We start from the raw sequence: 10968 nt of genomic DNA, 5'->3' as shown, positions 1-10968 counted from the left end.
CTTCATCTTGGTGTACAGTAACAAACGGTTAGCGTCGTCGAAACAAGCAGAGCAGCTTGTTAAAGAGGGAAAGAAGAATGTAACCATCTGTGAGATCGATGTGTATGCTAGTAACAGGCGTGCGGAGCATTACTCGTCCATGTAACCTTTCACCAAGTTCCAACTACATTTTGACCTCTCATGATTGCGCAGAGCTTTTTAGCCGTCCATACGATAGCGCCAACATAAGAGCCTAGAAAAGCAGCTCTCGTTAAGATATGCTTCGCCCGGGGCATAAGTACAAGTAAGAAAGTAGTGAAGACACCTGCGTTGATCGCCATACCAACTTCAGACCATGGATTTATCGTAAAACTAGCAAGCAAACTAGATATAAAAAGACCCGTTAGTGTCGAAAGCGCACCTGGAGGAATACTCACAAACAAGTAAGAGAGAACATTGCTGAGAACTTCTCCCCGTAGACTGTCGCAATAGTACGATACTCTGCAAAGGCATCTGCGTCCACATCTACCATCGCGGCCATGCTGTGCAGAGCTGAACCATATAGTAGGATAAGCCAGCCGCTCTTTGAAGCAGTTACAGAAGAGACGAATGTTGCGTTTCCATCGAAGATATAGCCGCAAGCCCAGAAAAGCCAGCATATTGCTCCGTTCGATAGTGAGTCCAGGACTGGTCGCTCTTTGAGTCGGAAGGGGGGTGATGAGTATGACCACAGTAACGCGAGAACAGCGACGATGCAACTGAAGAGCTCTGACGACTTTCTCCATGAAGGAAAGGTTATCAATAAGACTAGCGCAGTCGATATTTTAGCTGCTAGCAATACATATCTGTGATGATGCTGGTCGAGAGCGGTCCCGTCCGTCCATTGACTGGTCTTGCGTCGATTTTGCGAATCTGACGTATAATCATAAACATCATTCACTCCAAAGGCAACTTTTTACGTCAGTACAGTACGAGGTAGGAGATTTGGGGTGGCAGTTGCTAACATACTAAGACAGATGGGTAAGGTTAGCGCTGTGCCAAAGAGTAGTTGCTCTATACCCAATTCATATTTTCCAGAATGAATCAGGCCTGAGAACCATATTGCAGGAGCAACTACCCACGAGAGAGGGCGGCTTACTGACACCAGAAGGGCAAGCTGCTTGGGTAGAGACATCGCTTAGATACACGTAGGTCGATAGAAGATAGGTGTTTCTTGCCACGACTTGATAACTACAGCTGTTACGAGATACTAGAAACGATCTATAGAGCAGAAAAACCTCTAGAATAAGACTAAATATGTACCAGTTGCAGCACAGGTCAACGGATCAGGTATTGCTCACGAGCGAAGCTAGCACCCCAAGTGGTTTTGGCTGCTAACGCACTCGGTATCTATCCATCCCAAAATCCCGTCATTCTCGACCAGGGTACAGCCGAGATCGTACATAAGCATTGCAGTGATACTAACAGCCCACATGTTCAAGTAAGTTACTTAGTTACAACGGTCATCAGATATCAAAGTCAGCAGAGCGAGAGCAAATCTGTGGAACGACTTTACGCCTTTAGCCCCTCTATAGTGCGGATAATGCTAACTAACTAGTTCATTATGTAACTGGTTAGTTATGTATTCCACCACTTGTCACCACATCCAGGCCTCGGGCGCTCTTCATCATTCCAGCATTGAATGCAATAACTGCTCTATAGGTGCCAAACCAACGTGGGGGGTGCCCAATGGCCTACAGAGATGGTTGCGACCATGGACGGGTGTATATCTGGTCATTCGTGACGATAATTCTAAAAAGTGATTTCTCGCTATCTATCGTGCTTTTGTTTGTGATTATCACTATAATGCCTATCTAGTGAGCTCTAGGCGTCAGGTGACTGGCTGTCTCAAGCTTACCTCTATCCAGCTAGCTCAGCAATTGAGATTATGTCAGCACTGCTGGTTGGTGCATGAGATACAGAGGTACCAGGCCGTGTGGCGATCACGCACGAATCCGTCCACCAACCAGCCCCTACCGCTGGCGAGCAGGCTTAAACATTTGTATTGAATACCTAGACGTATATAGAAGCGACAGATACGTTGCGACGGACGGAACTGATGGTAGTGGTCTCATAACTCGTGAGGCGCATGATTGAGATGAAGCAGGTGTCTTCGCATATCTGTAGGGAAGGTATCTACACAACTGTAATTTTTGTATTGGTAGGCATGCATCAACTCAGAATCAACCCTAGTATATACTTAGGCAGGCCAACATGATACTTAGGATGGCTGCAGGCTATGATGTTGCTGCAAAGTCAAAGTACCTGCAATTTTGTCCGTTACGGCGGTTGTTCCGTTACGAAGGGATGTACGTTATATAGATTGTTGATTCTGTGGTGATAACATGTAACGTCCATCCCTACGTGCCGGGACGCACGGTGTAACGGGACACTTTCTCTTCCGGACCCTCGGACTATCCGCAACATGCCTGTATATAGACAAGCATAATGCGCATCTAATCTACAGCTCTTGCTCTCCTAGCAAGTCGGCCTCCGATGCTAAAAAGCGCATCATTGATCGTGCTGTCGCTCGTGCTGCCAACGCCGTCTCCTAACTCTCCTCTAGCACCCCCTGCTCCTCCTCGATATTACACCTCTGCGAACATATCGGTAGGCCAAAAAGGAAGCAAAGATAGCAAAGATTAAGACTGCAGCCTTATAAAGTCGATTCAGAGCAATACGTATATATGCCGGCAGTTTCTCCGCGTAGACCGCAAGATCGTCGAAACGCGTGCCTAAGGACATGCGCTGTTAGCAGCACTTAGCATGTCATTAGCCTGCAGTAGCGTGCTCAGATATCACCATACGCTATCGTAACAAATTCGACGCTACTTCTGCAATAGTTAGCTTCTAAGAAGCATTGTGGCGCAGCTTTCTAGAAGCTTCGATTGCTAGATATTCAGCCTCACTACTATAACACGACCTTGGCCGCCGTCGCCATTTGCGCTGCCTTTGTACTTAACGATGTTACAACTTCGCCAAGTATTAAGCCAATCCCAGAGCCGGATCGGAGGAAGTATCGGCCGCCTCTTCATTAGATATTCGTTTCTTAGTCGGATCTGATTCGGACCCGACCAGGACAAGTATATATAGAGACACTCCCTATAGCTAGCTCTGTAGACTTTTGATATCCTTTCGTACAAGGCCTATAGGTGTCTATTCGAATCAAGGCTCGTTTGATGTCCCACGCACTCCCATATGCCTCTGAGTGACACTACTGCCGATACTGATCCGAGTAGTCTTGCCTGCGCCGTTACAGTACGTAGCTCTTTGAGCTACGTCTTGTAATCTAACGTATACCTGTTGTCCTATTAAACCGCGCACACCTGCCCCCTGACACATCCCTCTCCATTGAAATCCTATTTCAAAGACTTTACTATAACAATTCCGACATGTACATCTCCATAAAAGTTTTGGGGGTGAAAGACCTACATTTAATGCTTACTGTGAAGGACCGAAGCTCAGCAACTAAGTTTATTAGTACGCGCGTACAGTGGGGAAAAATCCACCTATAGTTAGTTAATAAAGCCGAATAGTTCTAGATGGAACTTATTTATATGTATTTACTTTGTATTATAGTAAATTTGACGCTATGCCTCTAGTAGCTAAGAATAGCTGTGGCGCATGCTTGTAGCTTTCTAGAAGCCTCTACGGCTAGATGCTGTTGCAACGCGACCTCGGCCACTATCGGCATTTGCTCTGCCTAAAGACGCCGATGCTGCCGCTCTACTAAGAAACGATAAAGCAGCGTCATCCTCTTATCGGCCCACCGGCCTATAGTCAATTAGAGCTTTCTTTCTAGTCTGTGTTACTCCGTTGCTAACGTCTATCCATTCCGTGCTGGATATTAGATGAGTCAGCACTAAACACAATCAAGGCACACTCTAGCAACAGCTCCTTGAGCATCCTTGCCCTCAAAGTATTATCGGCTTTAGCTATCGCTTAAGATTGGAGCTTCGCCTTCACCGGCAATATATTAACATCTGACCTCGTCGCCAATAACCTTTCTAAAATGCTATTAGCACTAGCGCTTACTTTGCCACTGTTATTCTTTCCTTATAAACTCTTCCCTCGTCTAATCACATTCATCAGCTGGCCATACTCATTCCCACATATTTAAACCTGTTTTCACTAAGATTGGCTTTACACACTTTATTTTCAACAACCTACTATGCATTTTTTCGGACTTATTACTGCTTCGTTACTGTGCCTAGTCAGCACTTCTATTGCGGCATGCCACGATAACTGCAATAGCGGTAATGTTGGATCTGGATGTTCAGTTACCTGTGATGCAAGTATCTCCACAAAAGCTCGTGAACAGAATATTAATAGACATGTAGGGCGGCGGTACGGGTTATGGAGTATGCATAGCTGGTGATGGAAGTCCCTTTTGTGCGACTAGTTGAGGTACTAGATTTTGGTAGGCTATGTGTCGCAGCCTTTGCAATGCCGCGGAAACACTGACGTTAGTTAAGCCAAGGTAGTGGTTAAGTCACTACCGTAATAACAAGGATCTAAAATCACGAAATACTGCCGCTACGACAGGTCTTTGGCTTCGTTCTTGCGAACTGTTTTGCTTATACTAGGGGTTGTCGCTATATTGCTAGACACCTAGCAATGTATCTTAGATGCGTGTATATGTTACCGTGGAGCTCAACAGGCAGATAGACAGACACGAATATGGAGATCTATTAACTATATTACTTCCACTCAAGACCCATACTCTTAACACCTGCCACGGAGCTGGCATCACAGTGTATTGCTTTTGCGACCCTAAGGATTAAGAAATACAGAAGTCATCTCAAACCCCTACTTCGAAAATGCACTTTGTATCTTGCCGAGACAGAGCAGGCAGTTGGTGAGTTTAACTCTAATGTGATTATTGTGGTCGACGATATAGTAACGTGCATCCCTCCGTGACGGGACGCCCTGTGTGCCGGGACTGGCCAATCAGCTCGCTTGAATTACTGACATCTGTCTCAAACTAGCGTTCTGATTGGTCAGTCCCGGCACACAGGGCGTCCCGCCACAGAGGGATGCACGTTAGTAAGAAAATATATATCGCTAGGATATAGATATCTTAGTAGTCTCAAAGATCGATCGATCGTAGATTCTGGCTCTGTAAGATCAGCTGACTAGCTTAGATCTACTCCGTACAACAGTAATATATATGATTTCGGTGTGTCAGATTACAAGAGTTATGAAGGAGAGTGAATTGATTATATAGAAGACAGAGGACCTCAGTCCATCAAAGCCAGCATTCTACTTAATATTTCCTTTGGCCCTTATATCCCCGGTGGTGTTGGCACTTCGTAGCCACAGCGTCGTCATGCCTCTATACTACGCAGTAAAGGTAGCCTGACCGTCCAAGACAGCTAATATAGTCTTGGTTACGGGCTTGCGGTACTCCACGAACTGTGCGCTCAACAGAGTATACTCCACTGCATGTTTCACTTGCGCCTTTTGGCTGCTTCTCGCACTGGAAACCACCATTATATTAGTAACACAATGATTCGTTATAAATGAGATTCTAATAGCTTACACAAGCAGTATAAGAATCGCCGCAGTTCACCTGCTTTGGGAAGTGATCTGTAGCGCAGCAGAAAGGGGTAGGCTCGGCAGCAATCGGCTTCGCTTTAAAAGCCAGAATGGAAAGAGTGATAGCAAGCATTATTTTCTGCAGCATAGTTCCGTTGGTGTAGAAACGAGGTAGTCTGAAATAGAAAGTTATTTGTAGTAAAGTTCTGTTTACAATCTGTAGCCAGTATTCAAAAGGTGATCGACAGATGACAGTGTTTATATAACTATACTAGAGCAGAAAATATAGTTTTCTACTAATGCAATACAGTTAGAACGTCTCATGGGGCATGAACTTCTCTAACCTAATACGAAAGCTCATCACGTTCTAGGCTCTAAAAGCTTAATAGATGGCAAACTTAAAACGCCGCCGCATTACTTGTCAGACTCCTGGTACTTAAACCTTAAGTGTCCATTAGCCCGTCTTTATGCCTAGAACTACGTCACAAAAGTACCTCGTATATGCAGGCATAGAACTTGATAAGCGATTTTATTAAGCGGTTGTGAGAGATTTATTTTTGCCGTCGGGTAGTTAGGGTGCTTAGCTTACTAATCTGCCTAGCTCACTAATCCTTGACGTTACGAAGGATGATTTATTGAACGACAGGGAATACTCACCATCAAGAGACTTTAAATAAGGCGAGATTGGTTTTCGTCCGCGGTCCCTATCTAGACTAGCGACTTCGACCGCGATAATCATTACCTTCTGATATAGACATGGTTGGCCTCCAACCTTGCCGTTCCCTATTAAGTAGAGAATCCTTCTTTGTTACTTGCAATAAGTTAGTCGACATCATTAATAGAAGAGAATGTGCCCCGTTGTACCGTGAGTCCCGGCACGTAAGAGTGGGCGTTAATGCGTTAGTACGGAGTTTAAATCTATGTTAATAGACTAACAAGGTGTTATTATGATACAAGAAAGATTGTTACATATTATAAAGCCGAAGCTGACTGTCACGTGATCTTCGACTTGCTGACAGGACTCCAGATCTTAAATAGCCACAGTGTTACACGGGGTTGGGCTATACGTACCTAGTCTCGGTCCGGGTTAGGGCGAGACGGCTTGAGCGATAGTCCGTGCGATTGTCTGGCGAGTTCTGTGGGAAAAGAGTTATAGGAGTTAACCGTGAAAGTAACAATCAATTCTATCTCGGATAGAATAACTAACTAGTAACAATCTTGTTGAGTAAAGTAACTGGTAAGAAAGTACAATTTGAGTTGACCACAACGAATGTAATAATGAAATATAACCCACTCTTATATCCATTGCCTTTAGTCCTGTCTTTACGGTCCTCACGAAATAATCCCTGCATCTTCTGAAGCCCTGAAGACACTTAGTCACGTGTAGGAGTTGTCCTCACATACTAGCGTGGATTCTTCGATCTTGGCCTGAAGCCTTGTCACGTGATCGCCGCCCAGCGGTGATCATTACCCTTTGACGTGGCGCCCAATGGTCTCCGACCTGTTGTAACGATGTTACAGCCTCGCCAAGTATCGGACCAATCCCAGAAGCCGGATCAGAGGAAGTATCGGCCGCCCCTTCATCAGCTACTCGTTCTTAGTCGGATCCGATTCGGACCCGACTAGGACAGGTATATATTGAGACACTCCCTGTAGCTAGCTCTGTAGACTTTTGATATCCTTTCGTACAAGGCCTATAGGTGTCTATTCGAATCAAGGCTCGTTTGATGTCCCACGCACTCCCATATGCCTCTGAGTGACACTACCGCCGGTACTGATCCGAGTAGTCTTGCCTGCGCCGTTACAATATAAGAGAAGAACCTATAAGAGTTAACTATAACGAGTGTAATAATAAAATCTAATATATTCTTATATCTATTACTTCTAGTCCTACTATCCTGTCTATCCCATCGTTTTGCCTCTTGGCGGGATATTTGGGATAGCACGCCATCCCAAGACCCACTGCTATCCTATTCTTGGCGGGATGGCCATCCTTAGCGGGATAGCACATCACGTGACTTCGAGCCCCGCGATGATCGTTACTTTCTGACGTGGATATAGTTGGCCTTCAACCTCTTTGTCTTTGTCAAGGAGGGAATCCTTCTTGTTACTTGTAACATAGTTTATGTATCAGGGAGGTCATTTAACTTGCACTAATCTATTATTTGAATATAGCCTTGTTTGTCTATTTTGATTGAATCTATACACCCTCCATATAACGAGAAAGCCTGTTAAACATTCGTTTCGACTTGAGGAGGTGATCACGTAGCTAGGGTATATGGCACCGGCAAAGAGACCGAGGGACACCTTTAAACCTCTAAAGCCATTAGAGAAAGCTTCTGTAAGAGAGATTTAACAACTTACCTACGCTACGGCTGCATAGCGCCCCTTCCGCGCTCGCTTCTGCTAGCCCTTCTTGCTCTTGAGTTTTAAGGCTGCTCGATACAATTACCTAGGTACATTTATACATAAAATACGAAGAGAGAATCAATCTATCGACCTATTACGCAATCTCTGACTCCGAGATTTTAAGCTAGTCTTGTAGCGCTTCCAAATATTGACGGAAATCTGCTTTTAAAAGCTTTAAGATCATCAACTTCCAAACCTTCCACCTCCTTTACTTCCACATCACAAGAGCCGATCAACAAGTATTAAATAGCCCGGCGCAAATTACTACACTCCATGCCCCCCCCCGGATTGCCTGAGCCAAAACTATTTATTGTCCACCTCTATCTGCTATTTCATATGAATATTGAAATCGATTGTCGCGATCCCGATTCCAAACCAGGTATAATATTCGACAGGGTTTAGACGGATGCAATACCCATGCATCCCCGACGCCGAACTCCCCACCGCCTTCTCACTCTCCTGATCGACCCCCACTGCCGTCCCTCCGTAACGGCGGCTACATGGAGGACCTCGAGAGCCGCGACCAGTCGTGCCGTGTGTCGGGCATTGTTGTTTTTTGCGAGCAAGCGCACCTGGTCCCGGCGGGCGAGAGGGAGCGGTGGGACACCAACATGGGCGAGAGCAGCGACCTTGAGATTCAGTTGGCGCTGAACGGGATGCTGCTGGGGGTGGACCTGCATCGGTCGTTCGACGCTGGCACGTGGGTGCCGATGGTGAAGGAGGGCGGCCGGCTGATTGTGTACGTGGTGCGGACGGCTGATTGTGTACGTGGTGCGGACGGCTGTGTTGAACCAGTTCGCCGCGCTGTGGCACAGCGTCAAAATGCAGAAGCTGTTGGGCATTGACTGGCGCGCCTGTTTGCACGTGGTCGCGTGGGCGGTGCTGTCGCTTCGCCACGAGTTTCTCTCAATTTAGCGACTAGCGAGAGACAACCTGTTCCTGCGGATAAAGGGCAGCGAGCTAAAGGAGATGATGCCTGACACGTTCGAGCAGTTTTCGCGCTCACGGTCGAGGAACCTGAGCCCGACCAAGTGGCCGCGGTTGCAGGCGCTCAAAGAGGATGCTGGTGTTTTCATCGCTGCGGAGCTGGGTTGGGGTGACGAGGCTGGTAATGAGGCAGGTAACGACTTGGAGGACAAGGAGCAGCAGCTCTACGGTGCCGACGATGACTCAGGCCCGTATCAACGTGGCCGCAAACGCTTACGGAACCCTGTACTATTGCCGCCACCGTAGGACGTTGGCACAGATCCGCTCCTCGAGCTCGAGCATCTCTGCATGCCGATAACCCCATCGAGGGCAAAGAAGCGAATCAAGCGCGCTACTGCTGTGCAACAGGTTATGCTTTCCCACCCGCTTGCCCCGTAGAATTCTCATCGTATTGAAGTGCGTGTGCTGATGCCATGCTCGACTCCGCTCCGATGGATGTAACAAGCGACGCTGGCGCTGGGCAAGTAGTACGGAGGCAGGAGTGCGCGTTAACGCTTAATATGTCAGGCCCAGGTTTTAGTCTGGTGGCCTAACAAGTACGCACAAAATCAGCCCAGTCTGCCTTGGCCGGGCTATAAGTATTGCGTGTACTGTAATATCTCCTTCCTAACAAGATCTAGATTTATTTTTTCAGTTGACAGGTCAGAGCCATACATCGACCTTCACGACTTCACCACGTCCATGATGGCTTCGATTCTAGTCTCTCTTCTATACTACTTCGTCTTTATACACGTTAATTACGCGTCACTAGCTGCTGGACAATTGGTCTTCCCTGTCCCAAGTGGTCAATATGCAGTCGCTCATAGCACGCTTAAACTCACCGACGACTCCCGAGTTGACCCCTACGACCCCAATCATGGGAAGCGGAATGTCATGATTTCCCTTTTCTATCCGATACCTCGCTATGCATGTGAGCAAACCTGTCCAATTCCATACATGCCTACCATCACTGCGACCTACGTTGACGCCTTCGCCGCTCAATATGGGGTTCCGAACGGTACATTCGGGTCTATCCGGATGCAAGTATGCTGCAAACCATCTCGCCGCGTGGTTAAAGATGTCGGGAAGTTCCCACTTGTATTATTCTCCCCCGGCTTGGGTGGTTCTCGGCTACTGTACAATGTGCTCGCAGAATCGCTAGCGAGTGCGGGATATGCAGTTGCTACGATGGATCATACGTTCGAGGCCCTCGTGGTTGAGTATCCTGATGGATCATTCACACCCGGACTCAACGCGTCGTACTGGGACCCGAGCATACCCGGAAGACTGGAGTCACTCTTGGGTGTGCGAGTCGAGGATGGCCGCTTCGTCTTATCGCAGCTCGGGCGCAAAGATGTTGTCCGGAAGTTGGCGCCCGGGTCGGCGTGTGGATTCAATACCAGCCGTGTAGCATTCTACGGTCATTCGTTCGGCGGGGCCACAGCAATCTCCGCACTCATGAACGACACACGCTTCACCGGAGCCATCAATATGGACGGCACACAGTACGGCAATCAAACTGATGTCAAGAAACCCGCCCTGCTATTTGGCCGAGCAAAGCCAAGTCCGCACAATCGTACGAACGATGCTAGCTGGGAAGGTGTTTGGAGGCATTTGAAGGGATGGAGAAGAGAGCTTGGATTAGAAGATTCAGAGCACCTTACGTTCGGTGATGTTCCATTACTCCTCAAGCTGATTAGGTTACCGATTCCTGTCAAGCCGATCATTGGGAGCCTGGATGGTGAAAGAAGCTTTGAGATTATTACAACGTATATCGAGGCGTTTATGGATTATGTCTTGAAAGGGAAGAAGAGTGAGCTTTTTGACGGACCGAGCGAGAAGTTTCCTGAGATTGTGGTGGGATAATGTAGTTTTCCTCAATGCCGATGCTTACCAGATTGCCCAGTAAAAGGCTCAATGTGGGGTGCGCCTGCGTCTATTAATTCAATGAGTCTGCTCCTAATGCCAACCTTTGGACCCTCCTATTTCAAGATCTGATCTGACTGTGGCTGTGCTCGAAATGTCTTAAATACCGCG

At 47.1% G+C, this 10968-nt stretch overlaps 3 protein-coding genes across 3 annotated transcripts; 2 read left to right on the top strand and 1 right to left on the bottom strand.

Annotated features, from left to right (window-relative positions):
* Window positions 1-412: 412 nt before the first annotated feature.
* On the bottom strand, window positions 413-1153 carry SETTUDRAFT_95887 (uncharacterized protein; the record flags this gene model as incomplete). The annotated part of the gene is made up of 2 exons (XM_008031520.1): window positions 413-930; window positions 988-1153. The coding sequence occupies 2 exons, from the start codon at window positions 1151-1153 to the stop codon at window positions 413-415; spliced, it is 684 nt and encodes a 227-aa protein (XP_008029711.1).
* Window positions 1154-8465: 7312 nt separating this feature from the next.
* Window positions 8466-9198, top strand: SETTUDRAFT_22609 (uncharacterized protein; the record flags this gene model as incomplete). The annotated part of the gene is made up of 2 exons (XM_008031167.1): window positions 8466-8729; window positions 8959-9198. 2 exons carry the CDS (start codon window positions 8466-8468, stop codon window positions 9196-9198), a joined length of 504 nt encoding a protein of 167 aa, XP_008029358.1.
* A 751-nt stretch (window positions 9199-9949) lies between these two features.
* SETTUDRAFT_165100 (uncharacterized protein) lies at window positions 9950-10845 on the top strand. Its single transcript, XM_008031519.1, has one exon. It carries the CDS (start codon window positions 9970-9972, stop codon window positions 10795-10797), a length of 828 nt encoding a protein of 275 aa, XP_008029710.1. The 5' UTR covers window positions 9950-9969; the 3' UTR covers window positions 10798-10845.
* The last annotated feature ends 123 nt before the right edge of the window (window positions 10846-10968 follow it).

Source organism: Exserohilum turcica (assembly GCF_000359705.1).
Source record: "Exserohilum turcica Et28A unplaced genomic scaffold SETTUscaffold_6, whole genome shotgun sequence".
Classification (NCBI taxonomy): domain Eukaryota; kingdom Fungi; phylum Ascomycota; class Dothideomycetes; order Pleosporales; family Pleosporaceae; genus Exserohilum; species Exserohilum turcicum.
Note: the sequence above shows the minus strand (reverse complement) of the source record. Positions and strands in the feature narration are given on the sequence as shown.

Coding starts and splice junctions, on each gene's coding strand:
- SETTUDRAFT_165100 (XM_008031519.1), top strand. CDS start 9,970: ATGCAAGTATGCTGCAAACCATCTCGCCGCGTGGTTAAAGATGTCGGG.